The 22,457-nt window shown below is 38.7% G+C and overlaps 1 protein-coding gene across 1 annotated transcript; it reads left to right on the top strand.

The window, feature by feature from the left end:
• The first annotated feature begins 12,513 nt into the window (after positions 1 to 12,513).
• Positions 12,514 to 20,236, top strand: SPAM1 (sperm adhesion molecule 1). Its single transcript, XM_059395632.1, has 3 exons — positions 12,514 to 13,467; positions 14,138 to 14,227; positions 19,775 to 20,236. Exons 1-3 carry the CDS (start codon positions 12,514 to 12,516, stop codon positions 20,234 to 20,236), a joined length of 1,506 nt encoding a protein of 501 aa, XP_059251615.1.
• The last annotated feature ends 2,221 nt before the right edge of the window (positions 20,237 to 22,457 follow it).

The following is a 22,457-nucleotide window of genomic DNA, read 5'->3' as shown; positions in this document are numbered from 1 at the left end:
CCTAGATAGGCAACTTCTTTATAAAGTATAATGATAAAGTGTTAGTTTGGGTATGGGGAAGTTAGCCTTCTTAATTTTTGGAAGTAGTGTTAACCAATACAATCTCTTTAAGAGTCAACATTATAGGGACACCTGGGTGGCTCAGTCATTAAGCATCAGCCTTCCGCTAGGGTCATGATGATCCCAGAGTTCTGGGACTGAGCCCACATTGGGTTCCCTGCTCATTGGGAAGGCTGCTTCTCCTTCTCCCACTCCCCCTGCTTGTGTTTTCTCTCTTGCTGTGCCTCTCTCTGTCAAATAAATAAATAAAATCTTAAAACAGTCAACATTATACATTAAACCTTGAAGTGGACAGGACTTACCTTTTCAACCTTGATTCTGGTTTTTCTCTTTCTTTTCAAGTTTTGTAAAAGCATTTGCTATAGTCTCAATATTTGTGTCCCCTCAAAATTCCCATGTTGAAATCCTAATATGCAGTGTGATGGTATTAGGAGGTGGGGTTTTTGGGAGGTGCATAGGTCATGAGAGTGGATTCCACATGAATGGGATTAATGTCCTTATGAAAAAGCCCCCACAGGGGCACCTGGGTGGCTCAGTGGGTTAAGCTGCTGCCTTCAGCTCAGGTCATGATCTCAGGGTCCTGGGATCGAGTCCCGAATCGGGCTCTCTGCTCAGCAGGGAGCCTGCTTCTCTCTCTCTCTCTCTCTCTGCCTGCCTCTCCATCTGCTTGTGATATCTCTCTGTCAAATAAATAAATAAAATCTTAAAAAAAAAAAACAACCCACAGAATTTGCTAGCCTTCTTCTGCTATCTGAGGATACCTGAAAGAGGGCCAATACCCAACTATGCTGGCACCTTGACCTTACACTTCCTAGCCTTGACAACTGTAAGAAATAAATTTCTGTTGTATACAAGCTATTTAGTCTGTGGTATTTTGTTACAGCAACCCAAATGGATTAAAACAGCATTATCATTCTGAAATTATTTGCTTATTTACTTGCTTATTGTCTCCTCACACTAAGTGTAAGCTCCATAGAGCAGAGACTAGTCTATGTGGTATCCTCCATGCCTATGCTTGACTTGTTATAAACGCACCATTCAAAATAGTTCAGTCAGGGAGCCTGACTGGCTCAGTTGGTGGAGCACATGATTCTTGTCTCGGGGTTGAAAGTTCGAGCTGCACATTGTGTGTGGAGATTACTTAAAAATAAAATCTTAAAAAAAAAAATTAGTTGAATCAATAAATTAAGAAATCAGCACCTATGATATAGTCTGAGATGCCCCAATGACTCTAGAACATCTCAATATTCTTCCTCAATGTCTGAAATTCTTACTTAGGCAAATAAGGAAGACACTAAGGGAGCTCCTTGAATGATTACATCATGAAAATCTGAACAGACGTAAATTAGCTTAGGAACTGGAGCAAGAGATAAGTAAGTTGTAACTGAGGTTGTGGGCCAGGTAAGATCAGAATCATGAAGTAGATCTTAGTTAATTGCAAACAAGTAGATGGCAGACCTTGACAACAGTGTGGGGGAGCCTTACTTGGGTTGTAGAGATTATAGCTACAAGAAGTTTTAAGATAAAGTACAGAGGAGAAACCAGAATTAAAACCAAAGCAGGCAGATACTACAGTGTTTACCAGAATGTTCTAAGCAGAGAAGCGAAAAACCAGGGCATAGGGGAATATTCTTCAGGCTTCAGAACAGATCAAGCAGGGAGAAGTAGTTACAGCCAGAGCCTACAGAGCAAAGCCCCTGAGAACAGGCACAGAGGAATTAAGGGGATCCATGACATTACTTCTGGATGAAGAGAGAGATATTAGAAGTGTCAGCCAATTTAGGCAGATTTTGACAAAAGTAATGGAGACTCCCACTTTTGTCACTAGTAGGAATATGGAAAGGGGCAAGGTTGAGGTGTGGAAAAACACTGTCCTTTGGGCAGTAACCTATACATGACTACAGACACCAACGCTATAACAGCGTTTCTGGACACAGTCTAATTTTAGCCAACCCTCTGATTTGGGACCTTGGGTCCAGCCACACATCTCTGGGCTCTTTCTGGGATTCTATCCTTGAGATTTTAAAATTCGAGGCTGAATTTGTGAAGATAGCCAGAAACATCTCACATAGGACCCAAGTTAGCTTTTTGATGAAACAGATCTCTTGAACTGAAGAACCCACCTGGCCTCATAGCAACTGGTTTGTTTTCCTCATCTGAACTGCTGAGCTACCACCCTCTAGGACTTTGGCAATTGAGTCAATATGGTTCTGAAATCTGAAGTTAAGGGATTCAAATGAAACTTGCTTGCCTGAGGTGGGGGGGGGAAGTTGAGTAGCATCTGTAAAACAGGGACAACATTTGTGCCTACTTAGGATTATTATTGGGAAGAAACGTGTTAATACTGTACAGTGTCTGAGAGAGAGAAGGGCAGAAGGGAAAGGGAGAGAAGGAAAGGAAGAAAATTAAAATGTTAGTGACTATTCAACTCTCTTCTCAGAGTTGGGACTGAGGCTAGACTCAAGCCAGTGCCCTTTGTCCTCTGTTTCCTCAAATATATGACAAAAGTGTATAGGCTTGGTGCTGATAGGGGAGGACTTCCCACGCCCAACACTGTATTTTCCCGAGAAAGTTACATGACAAGGCTGTGCTTGTTTATCACTGTTGGCAAAGTTAGAAGGTAATAAGCATTAACCAGGAAATAAAATAATAATAATAAAATATAATAAAATAATAAATAAATAATGCAAATTTACTTCTAATTTTGTAAAGGTTGGACTTTTAGTTTAAAGGACTTCTTAGGCTAGCTTCTTTGGTCCTGTGATGTGCAAAGTTAGTAACTATGAATACAGCATTTCCATTTTCCTGTTCAAAACCGAATAAATGAAGTCAAAACATAAAACATGATTGCCACATTAATACCACTAATCATTTGGAGTAAATGAACAAAAAGCAAGAGTTGCACCAAAAAACTAATAGAAAGGGTAAGCACTCTGTTAAAGTTATTGAAACCAAAAGCAGGCAGGCACACTGCAAATGCGGTCTAACTGCACACTTCTGAAGATATTTAGATCGGGCTTTCATTCCTTTTTCTCCAGTGACTTGATTCTAATAGCAAAGTATGATGATTAATTTATGCCAGTGGCAATATGTCCTTATCTACATGCTGTCCTAGACAGTTAAAATACTCAGTCTTCCTTCTCAGAAAATATCCTGTTTTATATTTTCATATCTGTAATGATAGTGACCTGTCCAGTAGAGGACGTTGTGAAGAGCAAGATCTTCAGAATTAGCTAGAACCGGGTTGGCGGGCAAGTTACTTGGTTTTTGCTAATGCTTACTTCCTCATTTAGAAAATGCAGATGATAATTCTTACCCCAGAGTGTTAAGGAGACGTTCAAATATCATAACTAATTGTTAACTGAAAACTCTTAGATGACTTGCTAATTAGTTGTTGATTGTCTGATTTTAAAGATTGGTTGAAACTGCAGCTTTCATGTAAACACTCTTTCAATGACATTTTAATGAAAGGCTTTCTGTACTCACATTAACATTTAAAATGTAATAAACATTGCACATTTGTTTAAAGCAGTTTAGGTGACCAATAAATATTACCTATATCTTGGATTTTTAAAACTATAGCCATTGCATGTTAAGAATTAAAAGCAAATGAACCATACACAAGTGAATAAAAACAATATTTTTTTCTCAAAATTATAAACATTCATTAAGTAACTAAAGTACTAATTAGATTCAACCTCGAGAGACTCACTACCCTATAATTACGTTGACAAGTGAACACGTGCCTTGGAAGTTTCTTTTTAAATCTTTGAAGTTATCTTATCATCTGTCTATTCTGTTTTGCACTTGTTTGTTTGTTTGTTTGTTTGTTTGTTTCTAGAAAAATTGTGGGTCTTATAAAGAAATTGTCCCCAACCCCCACCCTCAAACTTGGTCCATCCCCCAACTTCATAGTTGGTCCAAACTCTTCAAAAATTCTAAAGCAGAATTTCTGCTGCAGAAATTCTGATTTCCCCATTCTCTCAGAATTCCTTTTTTTCCTTGAGCCGTCTCCCAGTAGGTGAGTCTTAGGGACACTCCCATCCCATCATAAATAAGCCAGATCCTTAGTTGCCCGTCCACACTGAGTTCCTGTTTTCCTTGTCTCAGGTGAGAATCACAGGGTCCTTCTGTTCTCCTCCGTTCTTGGTGAAGACACAAGTCCAAATGCCGGCTCTTCTCATTGACAAGGGTAAATGTGCTAAGGTTTTCATGGACTAGCACAGAGGAGCAGAGGTAACTGTAAGTACTAATGGATCTTTATAATGGCATTAGAAGGTTGACTTTGTAGCTAATTTTTCTTTTTGGATAGCATTTGTCCCACATTTTGATATATATGATGTGTTAGATGTATTGTTTATTTTAATAACAACAACAGTAATGATTATGAATGAGTACTCGTATCTTGTACAGGTAATAAACATGCTAACAGCCAAAGGAAATTTGATACCGAGAAATAATTTTGTTAACTATTGCTTCTTTGAGTTTTGGTAACGGCTCTTCCTCCTCTTTTGTGAAATGGAAGCAGAGCCAGTTCGTTCAGCCAAACTGATAAATAATCGCCAAACACTGTAGAGATATCTGAATTCTATATTAATAATTTTTGTTACTATTCATTTTAAATATCACTTATTTATATGCTACTTACTTATTCCCCTAATCCAATATCAAGGCTGAAAACTGTCCAGATAAATCACATTTGATAAGTTAGAGAAATATTTCCATCGGGCTGAGTGAAGAGTTTGAAGTCTGAGCTTGAAAAGGTTGCTTTCTTAGTGGACTCCTCCATAAGATGTGAAGAAGCAGTCATAACTGAATTAATGCAAGGCACACGAAAGCTAGAGCCAGTCTGATCTGCTGATAGAGTCTGATTCATGAAGACCATGCTGTGAGCTGAAGAATGCCATTGCTGATGAAGGCCATCATCAGATCTGGCTCCATGGTGGTATGAATTAGTTGACTATCTCACTTCTACCAGAACAATTCCAGAACGCTCATACATTTAGAGTGAAAAAAAATTTTTTTTTTTTAATTTCCTAGGGAAGCTTTAATGCTACCAGATCTATGAATCATGAAATAGTCTTGGATTTTGTCTACTTTTGTCATGCTTTTCCCTGCCTTTCATACAAGGGGGTGGAGGCAAGGGATAATATTATTAATAATAACAGGAACAACTTACGTTTATTTGGTACTTACTCTGGATCAGGTGTATGGGAGAAAAAAGAACTTGCCTTTACCCTGTTAGGTTCTGCACCTGGAGCCTGTGAGTTGAACTGACAAAAGACAGATTAAAGGGAGAAAAACATACAAACTTTAATATTTTTATATGCACGTGGGAGCCTTTATAGTAGTTCAGTCATTTACAGACATTAAAGAATCTTCAGACAGATCAGAATTCTATTCTGGTTGCGAAGAAATTAAATGAATGAGGTTTGAGAATTCTGTGGAGGCCACCAAATAAGAAAGGGCCTGTTCTCAGTACTCAAAACCCAGATACGTCAGACTCCAGAACTTTTGCTATCAGAGTGGCTTGATCCATTTGTTCCTCAGTTTAAAAAAAAAAAAAAAAATTTACGTTGTGACCCAGTGCACACACTTAGAAGCATAAAACAGACAGAAAAGGTCCATAAAATAATTTTCTTACTGCAAGTGATGATGGTATTCTCACGCTTCCAATTCTGTTCTGCCCTGTTCTCTCCTAATCTAACCGTTCCACTCTATCAGAGTCAATTTCACTTCTTTTTTTTTTTAAATGGTCATTACCACCAATTAAATCAGTTGTATGGCCCGCTAATAGTTGGTGGACTGAACTTTGGAGAAAAAATTCTAGAAATAGGCCTCCCCAACATCACTTTCTTGGATTGGATAATCGTGCTCATAACTCCTCTCCATTTTTGCCTAAGATGCCCCTAAAATGCTTAGGCAACATTTAGCCCTTGCTCTGCAATGCTCTTTGTAATTACATTTAGACCAGAGGTGATCTCAGTGTGGAAGCATTATCCGAACTCTTCTATTTCCTTGAGCTGGAAGCATGTGATCTCTGTCGAGGCCAAACAGCAGCAACCTCCCAACCTCTAGGTGAAGTAAGGGGGCAATTTAATTGCAAAGAAATACAATTTTTTACTGAGTTTGTACAATTTGAAGTAAATTTTGCAGCTATGACTCGTTCTCTTCCCTTTTGCCTTTTTCACTGACCATGCTTTTTAAAGAAATTAGAGTCCTGATATAACCCCCAAACTTCTCTGTAGCATCTAAAAATTTCAGCATCCCCAGTAAACACTTCTTTGGCCTTCTTGGACTAGGAATTCACAACCCCTAAATTTTTCCAGAGATATCCTTATTCTAATTACATATATTGACTTTTCTGGTTGCTGTACGTCAAAAACCACTATCTCCATACCTTACTACAGTTGTCTTTCTTATGGTTTGGAGGAAATGCAAATGAACCATAATAAGCAAGATTTCATAATATAGGTAGTCCAGGGGTAACAATACTGCACTCCAGATTTGCATAGCTTCTTGTAAAAAATACTTCATAGGTATCATTTCACACATCATCCCAGCATCCCTCAGTGTGAGACTGATCGGGGTATCACCAATATATTTTTAAAAAGTTAATACCTAAAGATTGAGTAATTGAATCTTCCAGTTCTTGCATGATATAACTAAAAATGGAAATAACATCTCAATCTTTTTTGGTCTGGGCTCCTTAATCCCTTTAACTGTGGGTTAAAGGTCCCACCAGCCTTCAGGTCCCATTGGCAGGTAGAAGACTCAGTTAAGATAGGAAGAAAAAAAATTAAAAGTAGATGTATATATATATAGATGTAAAAATCAAACAACAAAAAAAAGTAGATGTATGAAGAGGAGAGAAGAGTCTTTGTAAAGGGAGACTCCAATAAATGTTACTAGCTATGATCTATGGCACAGTTGTTTTGATCTTGAGCTATAACACACCCCAACTGGTGGCAGTTAGGGACTGTCCTGAGAGAACAGGTTAGATTTGAATTAGTAATCTTAAAAATCCCTGCTAATTATAATCACTAAGATAAATCTTACTTTCCATACCACAATGCAAGGTCAAAGTAGCTACCTACTGTTACTTCTTCAACTCTCTTAACTCCTTATCTTGTTAATGTTTCAGATATAACAAATTATATTTTAACCAATAGGTGAACTTGTGCTTTGGGAGAATGGTAGGAAATGAAAAATAATTTAGTGAAACTGGGGAAAGGAAAAAGTAATCTGATCAAAGAATTAACTGATAGATAGATTCACTCATTCATCCATACAATTAAGTACTTATGGACCTTCTACTGTGTACCAGGCATAGTACAGGGAATTGGGGACACAGTAGTGAGTTCACAGTTTAGTGAAGAAAGATAGACTTATTTCAAATGGGAACACAAACTACGACTGGTACTAAGAAATAAATACAATTTTTATGACAGTCTTGACACATTTAAATTCGCCTTGGTGGCAATCAGAAATGAATACTTCAATAATCAGATGTGTCTGGAAAGGCTACACAGTGGGAGCAGTCATTGAGAGATCTATCCCTAGGCTCAGAACAGATTTTTACAGATTCAGGGCAAAGATTTATACAAGATGTGCAAGGCAGGATCCCATTGGAATGAAACATATATAATTCTCATATGGAATTCATATAGTCCACAGGCATCTGTCACCACAAAACTCTTCTTCCTCAAAGAAAGAGGGACTTTCATGTGGCTAATGAAAGATTTGAGTTTTATTTTACTTTACATCCTGGCCAAAAGCTAGACTAAACTGAGTTGCCACACGTTCCTCAGAAGTGGAGAAAGAGGGGCTCCTGGGTGGCTCAGTGGGTTAAAGCCTTTACCTTTGGCTCAGGCATGGTCCCGGGGTGCTGGGATCTGGCCCCACATTGGGTTCTCGGCTCAGCAGGGAGCCTGCTTCTTCCTCTCTCTCTCTGCCTGCCTCTCCGCTTATTTGAGATCTCTGTCTGTCTAATAAATAAATAAAATCTTAAAAAAAAAAAAGTGGAGAAAGAGATGAATAGGTGGGGAGGACAACTGCTTGCTTGAGAGTTCAGTCATAGTTTTGCTTTCACAAAATGTGCATTCTTAAGGTGGACTGTGGAACATGCATTTTTAGGAAAATAAATATTAAATTATTTAGAACATTGACAAGATTTTTGAACCAGTCCTCATTCCTAAGAAGAAAAAAAACCATCTGCATCCTATGTGCAGCATTGAGTAGCCTGGTATCTCTACAGGCACCGAATAAATTGATAAGAAGGAAAACATCTGTTGTATTATCTTTTGAAACTGAGCTCATATGTTTTTCTTCCATGGTATTTACCTTCAGCATTGGCAAATGTGTTTAATCACATTGGATGCAATTGGGTCCCTACTGCCTTTGAAACAGGACATTTATGAGCAAATAGGTGTTTTCTGTCTGAATTAGACTATAGTGGCCATTGGGATCTTTGCTATAATCCCACATGCAGATTTAGTTACTATGACTTTGACAATTCGGAGAAACAAAACCCAAAAGTCACCTGACTGGTCAAGGAAAGAGAAATATTAGTTATTGCTAACAGAAGACCAATTGTAAACTCATAGCCCATATCAAAGCTGGTATACCTTTGTGACCGTCATTGCCCAAGGCACTGGTTATCACGGAGGCGCTTGTTCCTCCTAAACTTTGACGTCAGTGATACTAAGGCTTTTTGCCTATTTGTGCAAGGCAGCTGAGACACTGTAATTACAGAAGAACTAGGACTGGCCCCAGGTTTTTGGTGGTGGGATGTTGGGTTGGCTGTAAGTCAGGCATCACTAAGCTCCATCTGAGGCTTGACAAATAGCATTGCAGAGGGGAGGCCTAGTGAAGCTACTGTGTTTTCAACTAGCCTCTAGAATTTTAGAGACTTGATTCAATTATTCAAGTACTTAGTTTCAGTCATATCTGGGTGTGACAGTGCTTCACGCAAAGCTATAGAAGACATAATTGTCTTCTGAGTAATGTTTGAACTCTCTGGCTTCTGGATGCTTCTAGTTCATTTTTTATTTGAACATTTTCATCTTAAAGTGGTACCCTGAGCCATCATTTTGAGTTTACTGGAATTCAGAGTACATGAAGTTCATTTACTTAATTAAACGATGAACTCACCCAGCATGTACCACAGTGGGGACTGACAAAACATCCCCTACTGACCACGCTAATCAGGCTCATTGAACTCTTTCTGACTAAGCCTCAGACGCTGGGCTTCTGTATTCTTCCTTGTAGAATTTAGTTCTAGCAAGAATCCTGTTAAGTCAGTTTAGTAAGAATTCCCATCCTCCCTACCTGGTCACCTTGGATATCTGATTAGGTTTCCTATCTTCTACTATCCCCCCTGGTTTTGCCTGATTACCCTGGCCTGACTGTTAGGTCAGTTTAGCCAAAGTCTCCCCTCACCCTTGATGTTCCCTCTTAGTTAATTTTCCATCCACAGACACCCCTCCCCCCTCACTTTGCTCTTTGGCTATAAAGTCCCAAATTCTCTTACTGCTTTTGGGAACGGAGTCCAGTTCTATCCCCACTGCTTTTCCTTTGACAGTTCTGTGGATTCCTGGTGATTTGTTTTGATTTCTGTTTGAACACCTTCATTTTAAGGTATCACCTTGGCTGTAATTTTGAGTTTACTGAAATTCAAAGTATATCAAACTTATTCATTTAGTTAAATAATTAACTCATATATGTATCTACTGAATATCAAGTAAGTGGCTTGGAAATTCGAACAACCACCTAATCCTACAATTAAGGATATATTATGTACCTTCTGTTATAAGGACTCTCGGGTCTACAAAGACATTATGGACACAGAATGTTATAGGCACCTTTACTGTCTTTCCAAAGGAATTTCCTTCTAAGATTTAGATGAATTACTTTTTTATTTTCAATTAAACACTCTTGCTATTGAACTATCTTACATTTTCAAAAGATGAAATATTAGTTCTTTTATACCTTATCAATATAATTTGCAAGGCTTCAGTATTTAGAATTCATGTTTAATCATGTGGTGGTTTTCTAGCTTCTTAGATGTATTACCTTCTATTTATATCATGGCCGAACAGGAAAAACTTTTATCGCATAAAAAGAACAACAACAAGGGCACCTGGGTGGCTCAGTGGGTTAAAGCCTCTGCCTTTGGCTCAGGTCATGATCCCAGGGTCCTGGGATGGAGTCCCGCATCAGGCTCTCTGCTCAGCAGGGAGCCTGCTTCCTCCTCTCTCTCTCTCTGCCTGCCTCTCTGCCTCCTTGAGATCTCTGTCAAATAAATAAATAAAATCTTTAAAAAAAAGAGAGAGAAGAAAATGGCACATGGATTTTTCTGCCTTGGGGGTATTATGCTGGTCTCTTAAGTTTGCTCAGAACTTGGCTTAGATCGAGAATGACTTGTAACTGGAGGTAGAAGTTAGCCTTTGAGTTGAAATTAGAGACCAAGCAGTACTTCAGAAATGACACACAGCCTACCAAATGTAATTAGTTTACAAGGGCTACCAAGGCAGCAAATTTGGGGCCAGCTGCTCACTTGAAGTTTTGCCTTTTATTTTTCATATTAAAGAATGATTCCTGAAGTATTTACGGAGGTAATTTAGATACATTAAAGTTATCTTCAGCAACCTGAGGCTTGGGGCTATTTGATTAAGTATTGTAACAATACTTTTCTCATGTGCATTTGTTCTGGGGGTTAGTAGGGTAATGGGGACCTCAGAGGTGCTTTGGAAAGACACCTTAAACCTTGGGACTCTCCACTCTGTCCTTCCTTTCAGTCTTCACTGAGCTTTTACCAAAGTTATAATCTTGGCTTTATCACTATTTGTCCACATTTCTGAATGTTCACCTTTATATAAAGCATTTGTTGTAGAAAAGAAGAGCTTAGCATTGAACCAAGAAATTTAGCTGTTTTGTTTGGCTTTTTCTGTCTGTGACTGTCTTCTCCTTACCTCAAAAATCCCAACTACCAACTCCTTCAAAACATGACATGAGGGCCACCTGGGTGGCTCAGTCAGGTAAGTGTCTGACTCATGATTTTGGCTCAGGCCATCATCTTTTGGTCATGAGATGGAGCCCAAGTCCCATGTTGGGCTCCACTCATCTGGAGTCTGATTGGGATTCTCTCTCTCTCCCTCTGTGCCTCCTACCACATTTGCATGCCCACGCATGCTCTTTCTCTCTCTTAAAAAAAAAAAAAAGGTAAAACGAGAACCCAGTGAATAAACAGTAAGAAAGTGGATGGTTATTTTCCTCTTCCCACTAAGGAGAAGGTGAGCTTCAAATCTGTTCTGACAAACAAAATTCTAGCCTCAAATTTTGACCCTGGGATTATGATCCGAGCGGAAGGCAGCCACTCAACTGGTTGAGCCACCCAAGTTCTCCTGGAAGATGAAATTCTTGTGTAAAGTCTCTAGTAGATCTTCTAAAGAGATGCATTTCTAGATACTAACCTGTGTCTGTCCCCAATTCTGTGACCCAAGGCTTTGTCCAAAAATGTATAAAGAAGAGATACGTCGTTTCATAAAAAAAATTACCTATTTTTATATATATACATAAATTTTGTGTGTGTAGGTATGTGTGTCTATATACATATAGACACACAGATATCTACAAATGTAGCGCATCTTTTACTTAATCTTTTACTCAGTTCACTTTGAGATATGATGGAGCACTATTCCAAATAACACTTCAACTTGTTCCTCAGTAGGAGATTTTGGTTGACTCAATAGTTTCTAGCACATTTTTGATACACTACTTCTGGGAGAAATGAATTTTGCCTCCTCCCCTACTTGCCCCCCTTAAAGAAATAAGATGAAATCTCATAATTTTATGAGAGGTTTTTTTCAATTTTTGGCATGCCACTATAAGGTGGTCTTTCAAGAAATAACAAACAAAAATGAGAGATTCAACTGAAATGCTATTTAACAAGGCTTTGCTAAGGCAATGCTTGGCATAGCATTCTACACAAGTGGGAAGGCAAAAGGAAAAACAGGTACATTCGTCTCCCTGTAGGCGCAGTAATGATTTGGAAAGATGAGACAAATGTTAGCTATTACAGGATTTGTATCATGCAGAAGAGAATGTAATTTTATTGGTTCAAACAGGAGTTCTCCAGTTTCTAGAACAGAATTAAACTCCTGCCCTTCAAGTTGAGAACTTGGTAAAGTTGACAGTCTTGATACAGAAACGTAACATTAACCATGTATTCTCTATTTATTTTCTTCCATTTATAGATGAAGCAACTTGCAAAACATTCTTGAAATATGAAGCAAGAAGAATAACATTTAAACGTCGTGTGATCATTATACCTCTTTATCCATCAAAGTGGCTTCATTCCACTACCTTTCTTCTATGCTCAGATCTTGCATTTTTGAAAGATCGGACAAGCTGAAGTGCTTGGGAGAAAATTTTCAGCCATTCGTCTTTGCAATGGGTGTGCTCAGGTTCCAGCGTATCCTCTTTAGGAGTTCTGTGGGATCCAGTGGACTCACGCAAGCCGCGCTCACCCTCCTTCTTATTATATGTTGCTCGACTCAGGAGTACAGAGCACCCCCTTTTATTCCAAACATATCTTTCCTCTGGGTCTGGAATATCCCAAGTGAAAGGTGTGCTATAAATTTTAACGTGCATCTAGATCTGAACCTTTTCTCTCTAGTAGGAAGCCCTCGAAAAACTGCCAAGGGACAAAATATTACAATATTTTATAATAGCAGACTTGGCTACTATCCTTACATAGATGACAAGACTGGCAAAGGTATGAATGGAGAAATCCCCCAGACTGGAAACATGATAAAGCACTTGGCGAAAGTCAGGAAAGATATTGACTATTACATAGACGTAGACACGACGGGCCTGGGTGTCATTGACTGGGAAAACTGGAGGCCTATCTGGATAAGAAACTGGACACCTAAAGATATTTACAAGAACCTTTCTATTGAGTTGGTTCACCAACAACATGCAGAACTTAATGACACAGAGGCCACCAAGAAAGCCAAAGAAGATTTTGAAAGCGCAGGAAGGTGTTTCATGGAAACGACCTTAAAACTGGTGAAAGACCTTCGGCCAAATTATTTATGGGGCTTTTATCTTTTTCCTGATTGTTACAATGGTTTTAAAGATACCAATTACAATGGAAGTTGCCCTGATATAGAAAAGAAGAGAAACGACAGACTCGACTGGTTATGGAAGGAAAGCACGGCCCTTTTCCCATCCATTTATTTGAGCAGCAAATTCAAATCTACTTTAAAAGCTGCTCTCTATGTCCGCAATCGTGTTTTGGAAGCCATTCGGCTTTCTGTAGTACACAGTGTTAAACATCCACTTCCAGTTTTTGTATATACCCGTCCAGTTTTTGTTGACATAGATTTGAAATATCTTTCTCAGGTAAGTCAAGGTGTGAGACCTATGAACTAGCAACCACAAAAGGTGTTTAGTGGAATTCAACATCATTTTTGAAGGGAGTGAGATTTGGCTTTTAACATCCTTTACAAATATGCACACAGATAAGTACTCCATTTTTATGTGAATGCAAAATAAGAGTATATTTCATTTGTTTATTTATTTAAGATTTCATTTATTCACTTGAGAGAGCGAGATAGAGCACGCATGCACAGCAGAGAGAGAGGCAGACAGAGGGAGAAGCAGGTCCCCCACTGTGCAAGGAGCCTGATGAGGGACTCAATCCCAGGACCCCAGGATCATGACCTGAGCTGAAGAGACCAGTTTAACCGACTGGGCCACCCAGGCATCTCAAGAATATATTTCTTTTAAATGTGATCATATAATATCTTAGCAACAATGAAAAAACTAGGTAGCACATTCAATGTATTAACTCAGTTCCCTTTTTTCCCTTTCATGGGGTTTGTCAATAGAAGTAATTAAAATAATAACAGAAAAATCTATATATTTGTGATAGTAAGGATGTGGTGGCAACAGAAATAGTGGGGAAATATTTGAATTATTATTGTTGTCAGAATTCTTAGCTTTGGTATTACTGTCTTATGCATAGCATTTCTATTTTATTTCTGTTAACTCTTTCTGTCACATTCACCAGGAGGACCTTGTGAACACAATTGGTGAAACAGTTTCTCTAGGTGCTTCTGGAATGGTAATGTGGGGAAGCCTCAATATAAGCCAAAATGTGGTAAGTTGAATTGACAGGAAATAGATGAAAAGATTTCTACTTTTAATGTTTTTGAGGATGGTTGTACTGAATAATAAAAGTAAGTACTATGCTTGGCACATAGTAGTATGTGCTCAGTTAATACTGGTTGCATCAAGCTGTCCTTCATTTGTGTGGTTATGTTATAAGGCAGAAAAAATTGTACCTCTTTTCCAGCAAGGAAACAGAAATTCATTGAAACTGACCAAAATTCTCTAGGCTATAGGGCTAGCAAGTAGCAAAAAGAGGACTACAAACTCAGTTTTCTGACATGGTGTTTGGCTTTTTGTATTGTACTGTGATAGGTCTCCTCTCAAAAAACCCATGAAGTAGTCAATGAAATAATAGTCAATTCATTCATTCATTCAATTACTGTTTATTAAGCACTTCTTTTGCTTATTCATTTAGTCATTCAATGGCAGTTTGTTACACGGGTCAGCAAATGACGGCCAGGGGCCAAGAATGAATTTTCTCCTTTTAAATGGATGGGGAAAAACTCCCAAAGAATAGCATTTATACTCAGTGAAAATTAGGTAATATTTAAATTTTAGTGTCTACTGGTTACGTTTTATTTAGTGGAATACAGGCACGTTTCTTAGTTTAGATGTCTATGGCTGCTTTTGCAGTACAAAGAAATAATCTGAATAGTTATGGCAGTCACCCTGAAATATTTACTGTCTGCCTCTATACAGAATACGTGTGCTGACTCTTGGTTTATTGAACATCTCCTGTGATTAAGTGCCAGATAATCCTAGGTGCTAAAAATGAATTTTTGAAGGGATTTGAATGAATTTTGAACTGAATGAAGAGAAGTCCCTTCACCATGAAGCTGCATCCTTACAAGTGGAAATGCAACTTATGCAGATACGATATGTCAGGTAGTGATAGCAATAGAGAGCAATAGATAGCAATAAAGAGCAATGAAGCAGTGTAGGCAGGATAAAGAGAGATAAAATGGTGGTACTTAAGATGAGGCAGTCACAGAAGGCCTCTCTGACGAGGTGCTGTTGGAGCAGAGACCTGATGAAAACCAGGCACCAAGTCTCTAAGACACCAAGCGGGGATGGTGAGTGCAAGAGCCTTCCGGCTGGAATGTGCTCGCCAAAGAAAGACAGAGGAGGTCAGTGTGACCGGAGTGCAGGGAGCAAGGAAGACTTGTGGTAAGCGAGAAGACAGAGGGTCTTATGGAGGGCTTCGCAGGCCACCATGGGGCTTTGTCTCTGATATGGAAGGCCACGAAGAGACTTGAGCAGAAGAGCTGCAGTCTCTGACCAACATTTCTTACTTAGCTGAGCTGAGGATCCACGGTGGACTGGCAAGAGCGGGAACAGGGAGAGGAAGCTGTTGATGGCCTGGACCATAGGTGCTGGCGTGTGGTTTGAATATAACCCAACAGTAGAACTGAGAGGTTGGACTGAGGGACTGGATGAGTAGGATGGATAAGAGAAGTGGTTAAGATTACTCGAAGGCTTCTGGTTTGAAGGTATTGGCCTCTGAGATGGGAGAGACTTAAGGAGGAATGGTTTGGTGGGGGCTGGGTGGGGAGGAAGACAAAGGAGCCGGGAGTGGGGAAGAGGTGCATAAGCAATTGGGAATTACTTTTTTCAAAATATTACTAAATTGTTCAAACCTTCTCTAAGGGAGAGGAAAAGGAATACTTCCTTATTTTCCACAAGTTATATTTACTGTTGTCTATTTTAAGTAAAATTTTGAGTAAAACTTGTTTTATTAGGGAAAAAATGTCCACTTTTTTCTGTATGGGTGACTTCTTTTCATTTTTCTCCTAATGCAGTTTCTTCAGTTCAAAAGGCCTTTAACTATTACCACCTAATCCTTTTCTCTCTTCCTGTATTTTCATCCTTGTCTATTTTTCTGTGTCAGATCTGTCTTCCCAACCTCTTCAATCCTCTTGACTCAAGAGTAAAGCTATCACGTGGACACTGCTAAACTGGAGCTCAACTTTTCTTTCTCTAATAGATGTGGAAATATGAGAGACTTAGGTGCCACAGAGAATATCTCATAGAGCTCATGGCCAGGGAGACTTCTCTTAGGACCTATAGAGAAGAGACTTTATACAGCAATCTAAGACCAGAAGAGGCCTTTTGTCTCTTGTCCTTCAGATAGCCTCACTATATTATTAATTCATTTACAAAAGTACCTAACAGTAGTTCCCCATTATGAGATTCTTTCAAGGTCATCTGAGCCCTTCTACTTTTTGGTAGAACTCTATTGTCTCTGGCTTGATCACCAATAAGGAGAAATAATATAAAATAAAAGTATGGAGAAAGGTGTATGTCCCTGGTGCAAAATCTTCCATGTCAGAAAATCATTAAAAAAATTCTAATTCTCCTAAATATATTCCTAATTTTCATTCACTGTGTCTCAAATCTGTAAACACCTTTCTCAAGGGTCTTATAAATTATCTGATGGAATCATTTATAAATATTCCCCATACTACATTCCTTCTTTTTTTTTTTTTAAAGAACTGAGAACTCCACCCTTACTCTGATGAGGAGTGAATCAGGCTTTCTCCAATTAGTAGTACGGCATGACATATTATTATAAGTCACACCTAGTTTTTTTCTCTTATTATTGCATGACTCTCAGACCTGATTATTAAATATTTAGAAATTTTGTGAACTGGTTGTTAACACAACCATTATTAAAAATTAAATTACAAAAACTTAGAATGAAATAAGTAGTGTTAAAACCAAAGCAATACATACTCGGGGCACCTGGGTGGCTCAGTCTGTTAAGCAGCAGCCTTTGGCTCAGGTGCTGGGATGGAGCCCCGCGTCGGGCTCCCTGCTCAGTGAGGGGCCTCTTTCTCCCTTTCTTGCTTACCCTGCTTGTGCTCTGTCAAATAAATAAATAAAACCTAAAAAAAAAGAAGTAATAAATACTTAAAATGTATCAGTTATATACTTCACTTTACTATTATCTATACTCTTGAGGAACTTGACATCTATTATATCTGCATAAGTGGAAATAGTACGTAATGATGTGCTTCTCCACACCATATTACCCCAACAGGGGCTTGATTTCCAATCACTCAGTGAAAGCAGGTTGATAGCTTAAAACTGGCCACAGCAGATGTACTTATACCCCGTGGTATATTGACAAATGCTATAAACCAGACCTTATCTTTTAGAAAGTCAGTTTCAGATCCTTCCAAAGACTACATCTTGTGTGGGCTAACGATTCTCAAACCATTCTTATCCTTCACTCCTCTTTTTGCCCAGCTCTTGTCTCTGTGGTCATCCAGACTGTCATCTGAACTTCGTATCAATTCTCATATATCTTGGCCCCTGGGGATACAGTATTGAAGAACACTGACGAAGTCTCGGCACTCAGGCAGCGGATATTAACGTTGGAGGGATTAAGAAAAATATTTGATGTGATAAGTAATATATAGAGAATTAAAACAGATGTGAGAAAGTAGATAGGAAAGGTGTCTGAGGTTTAATTAAAGCTGCAATCTGAATGGCGCGATAAAGTGACCGTGTTAAAAATTAGAGGAAAGAGGGACGCCTGGGTGGCTCAGTGGGTTAAAGCCTCTGCCTTCAGCTCAGGTCATGATCCCAGGGTCCTGGCATCGAGCGCCGCATCGGGCTCTCTGCTCAGCCGGAGGCCTGCTTCCCTTCCTTTCTCTCTGCCTGCCTCTCTGCCTACTTGTAATCTCTGTCAAGTAAATAAATAAAATCTTAAAAAAAAAAATTAGAGGAAAGAGCATTCCAAGCAGAGGGAAGAAGTAAGTGCAGTTTGAAATAAACTTGCCATTCTTATGAAACAACTAGCATGCTTAAGGCAGAGTAGGTAAGGGAGTGGTACTGAAGAGTAAGGAAGAATTACCTCACATCAGGTTGTATATAAGTCAGGCGAAGTTGAATTTTATTCTAGACACCATGCAAAACTAGGATTAAGAAGAGGTTTTCTACTGCTGCTATAATAATGACAACATACTTAGTTTAAACAAGAGAGAATTATTATCTTATACTTTGGAGTTCAGAAGTCCAGCATGGATCTTAACGGACTCAAATCAAGATGTTGATAGGGTTGCATTCCTGTCCAAGGGAGGACCCTTACTTGCTCATTTGGGTTGTTGGTAGAATTCATTTCCTCCTGGCTGTAGCAATCAGATGTCTATTTTCTGGCTGGATATGACGGCTAAGGGTTATTTCCAGCTTCTAGAGTTCACGGCACTCTCCAGCTCTTGGCTCTCTCCTCTATCTTCAAAGCCAGCCATGCTGGGTTGAGTCTCCTTGATCTTTAATTTGTTCTCTTTGTTCCATCTCATTTTTTTAAAAATCCAAGCTGGAAAAGTTTCTACATTTTTAAAGGACTCATGTGATTAAATTGAGTCCATCCAGATAACCTGGGATAATCTCTCCATCTCAAGGACTACATTCTTCTCTGTAATCTTATGTATAATGTTCCTTTTGCCATGCAAGGTAACAAGGTCACAAGTTCCAGGGCATTAGAATATGGACATTCTTGGAAGGCCCTATTCTTCCTACCATTGCTGGCATCATCTCAAGGCATATAACGAGATAGAGTCAAGTGGAAGCTTCCAAGATTCCTTGACTTGCCTTCTGATCTACCACCACCATTTCCTTTGGTCTGCTGGAGAACTAGCATGGCCAGCTTTCTCAGTGGAACTATAGATTATGAAAGAAAGCAAGTGACTATCTTCCATGTTTTTGAAAAGACAGCATCCCAGTTTTAGAATGCATCAGTCTCAAGATGAATCATTTTACTTACTCATCACTCGTGCTCTGCCAAATAAGTGTATTTGTAAAAGAGCTGTCATAATTCACCCATAACTTGAACTATACATAACATTTAACATAAAGTATACTCAGTTGAACCTGTTTAGTTGTTTTGAGCTAGCAGTTGAGAAATCTTCCTCATGCTGTTTAAACTTGTCCTCACAAAGATGATTCTTATTAATTTTATTTATAATTTCATGAGGGCTAACCAATGATATGCTCGATCTTAATTCTAAGCACTTTTATATACATTGTATCTTGTCATCTTCACAACAACCCTAGGAGGTAAGTGCTATAACAATCCTTATTTTACAAACTATGAAGCTGAAGCATAACGGGGTTAACTGATTTGCCCTTAGGACACTAAGACTTAGAAAACTTGCAAGATTTCCAAGGTCACAGAGCTAGTCATTCATGGAACTGTGACCAATCTGGGAAGATGGGCCCCAGAGACCATTCTGTAACTGCTCTACCATCCTGCCCTATTTTAGGAATTATGGAAGAAGTCCAAGGCTAGGCTGAAGTTAAGGTTTAACTGGTCAATTATTAAGTTAAATCAAATGGCATGTGAAACTTACTTACAAATGTTACAAAACAGTTGGAATAATCTTGTTTGATAAGGTAAAAATGGTAAACTACTTCCTACCCCTTGCTGGGTCTTGTTTTATCTTGCTTCCTTAGAAACCGCCTATCATAGTGAATTAATTCACAGATGAGCTAACTTGTCCCTTAATATTCTAACCTTCTTATAATTTTACAGCAATCTTGCACAGAGCTAGACAACTACATGAAGAATACACTGAATCCTTACATAATCAATGTCACCCTCGCAGCCAAAATGTGCAGTCAAGCGCTCTGCCAGGACCAAGGAGTGTGTGTAAGGAAACACTGGAATTCAAGTGACTATCTTCACCTGAACCCAGATAATTTTGTTATTCAACTTGAGAGTAATGGAAAATACACAGTACAAGGGGTACCCACATTTGAAGATCTACAACAATTTTCCCAAAACTTTTACTGCGCTTGTTATGCCAATGTCCATTGTATGGAGAGAGTTGATATGTCTGAAGTCCATACTATTAAAGTATGTGTGCCTGGAGATGTTTGTATAGACACCTTTCTAAACTCAGGACCCAGTGGTCAGCCTTCTAGCTGGAAGGAGAAATCAGCCACTTCGAGCAGTACCTTATCTGCCATGCCACCTGCCACAGGGTCTCCATGATCCTGCGAAAGATCTTAGTAGGTGCGTCAAAGCCAGATAGCAGAAGAGGACTCCAAAAACCCTCGAGTAGGCTCTCAAAGTGTACATATTCAAAATAAGAAACAATAAACCCATTCAAGTATAAGTTCAGTGTTTATTAAATTTTCTGCCTACATACATTGCTTTAATATCCTTTACACATCTATATACAACAGTTTAGCTAGCTTACTTACTAGGCAAATGACAGTTCCTATACACTTAAAGATTTATATTTGAAAAGTTCATCAAAACTTATGGGCAAGATAGTATTTTTTTTTTTGAGCAAAGATTGCTTTTTCGCAATCAAATTGAACCAGAGATCATTATTAATTGATGAACAAAGGATGTTGGCTAGCACTTTCAATTTTCAAAATTGTGGTCAGGGCAGTGTTACTGTAGTAGTATCCATTGATACTACATTTTGCTTTTGAAAATCAGAGTAGAATGTTAATTATTAATATTTCATAGAATTTGTTTTGTGAGAGGATATCCAACTTTGTATTTTCTAATTGCCATGAGCCTATAGCAAATATCTCACATACCATGATGTGTATATACAAGAACTAACAGGTATCTGCTATATTCTTGGTTCAATTTATCAAAAACTGATTGTAAGGTCTATACACTTAGAGCCTAGTGTTCTTCTGATAAAAGTAAAGATTTAGGGGCGCCTAGGTGGCTCTGCAGGTTAAGCCTCTGCCTTTGGCTCAGGTCATGATCTCAGGATCCTGGGATTGAGCACTGCATTGGGCTCTCTGCTCAGTGGGGAGCCTGCTTCTCCCTCTCCCTCTGCCTGCCTCTCTGCCTACTTATGATCTCTCTCTCTGTCAAATAAATAATATATATATTTTTTAAAAAATTAAAGATTTAAATAATGCTAATTTACTGCAAATGAATGTCTTTCCAAGTAGTTTGTAATTTGCAATAAAAATGTCAAATTGTTATGGTAATAAACCTTATCTTTTAAAATGTAATATCCCAAGTGTACCCTGTCTGCCTTGAGCATGTAACTATGGATTTTAGGTATTTCATATTGATAATTTCTTCAAGTTATGTTATAAAAAGGTAACCTTTAAAAAGTGATTATCCTGTCAGCTCTGTACATGGTTTAATAGGTATTCAGAATAAATACAAAAAACAGCCCCGTTTCCTTTCACTCTTGATGGTCTTTGACAATTCTGTGTACTTAAATGGCCTTATTTCATCTGAGCATCCATTCACATCTTTCATGAAGTATTTATTGAGCGTTTACTCTCTGCCAGGCTCAGTATTCAGTGTCTCAGATTCAAGGTGAAGTAGCATGGTCTTGCCTCAGGGAGTTTGTTATACATCTGAAGAAGATAAATATTTGAAAGTAGAAAATAACAACATAGTCTGTGATATAAATGCTATTAGAGAAGTCTGGCATGCTCTGGCATACAAATAAGAATTTGGAGGTGTCAGAAAATTTCAAGGCTGTCATGAAAGAGGATGTGTCTACTGCTCAAGAAGACAGAAAGGCAGTTAGTGTGGAGACACAAGACAGAGGAACTTCAGGAAGATGGACCATTGAGTGTGGTTTTGACCATGGTATGCAACAGATGGGCCAAATGGGTGAAATCTTTTGTCCACCACACTAAGAAGTTTGGTGTTTATAAGGAAGACACTCCCAAACTTCTTGATCTGCCGTGTTTGCCCATGTGTACCTGTCACGCCAGGACACATTTCTCTCTTTTTACTCCCTGCCACCTCCCTATGATGTAAGCATCATGAGGGCAAGTTTTTTGGTCTATTTGACTTGCTGCTATAGCCACAATGTGATGAACAGTATCTGGGACTTAGCGGGAGCCCACTAATTATTTATTAAACAAATAAAAGCCAAGAGGGAGCCACTAAAGATTTTAAGTGTGGCAGTTATCATGGCCACTTTTCACTGTCTGGATCCTCTTGGATCAAGGCTGCCCTTTTCCTTAGCTCTGTCCTTTATTCTCTGCTCCAATTACAATCCTGTGCCAAAACCAGTTTTCATAAGTAAGCCATGAGAAGAGACAATTTGATAATGATCTGGCAAGGATACTGTATATGGACCAGTTTAGTTTACTTAGAATACATAAATGGCTGTCAGGTGACTAGGACTTGGAAAGAATGGAGGCTGCAAGACAAACTGGAAAAGGCATGGATTCTGCAGTTGGACAGTTATAAGGGCAAATCCCAGCCTCCAGCG

Source organism: Mustela nigripes, chromosome 4, assembly GCF_022355385.1.
Source record: "Mustela nigripes isolate SB6536 chromosome 4, MUSNIG.SB6536, whole genome shotgun sequence".
Classification (NCBI taxonomy): domain Eukaryota; kingdom Metazoa; phylum Chordata; class Mammalia; order Carnivora; family Mustelidae; genus Mustela; species Mustela nigripes.
This window is presented reverse-complemented; position numbering and strand designations above follow the sequence as displayed.

Bases quoted from the DNA above. Each gene is read 5' to 3' on its own strand.
- SPAM1 (XM_059395632.1), top strand. From the start codon at position 12,514: ATGGGTGTGCTCAGGTTCCAGCGTATCCTCTTTAGGAGTTCTGTGGGA. The intron at 13,468-14,137 runs GTAAGTCAAGGT...CACATTCACCAG, and splicing joins ATTTGAAATATCTTTCTCAG to GAGGACCTTGTGAACACAAT. The intron at 14,228-19,774 runs GTAAGTTGAATT...ATAATTTTACAG, and splicing joins TCAATATAAGCCAAAATGTG to CAATCTTGCACAGAGCTAGA.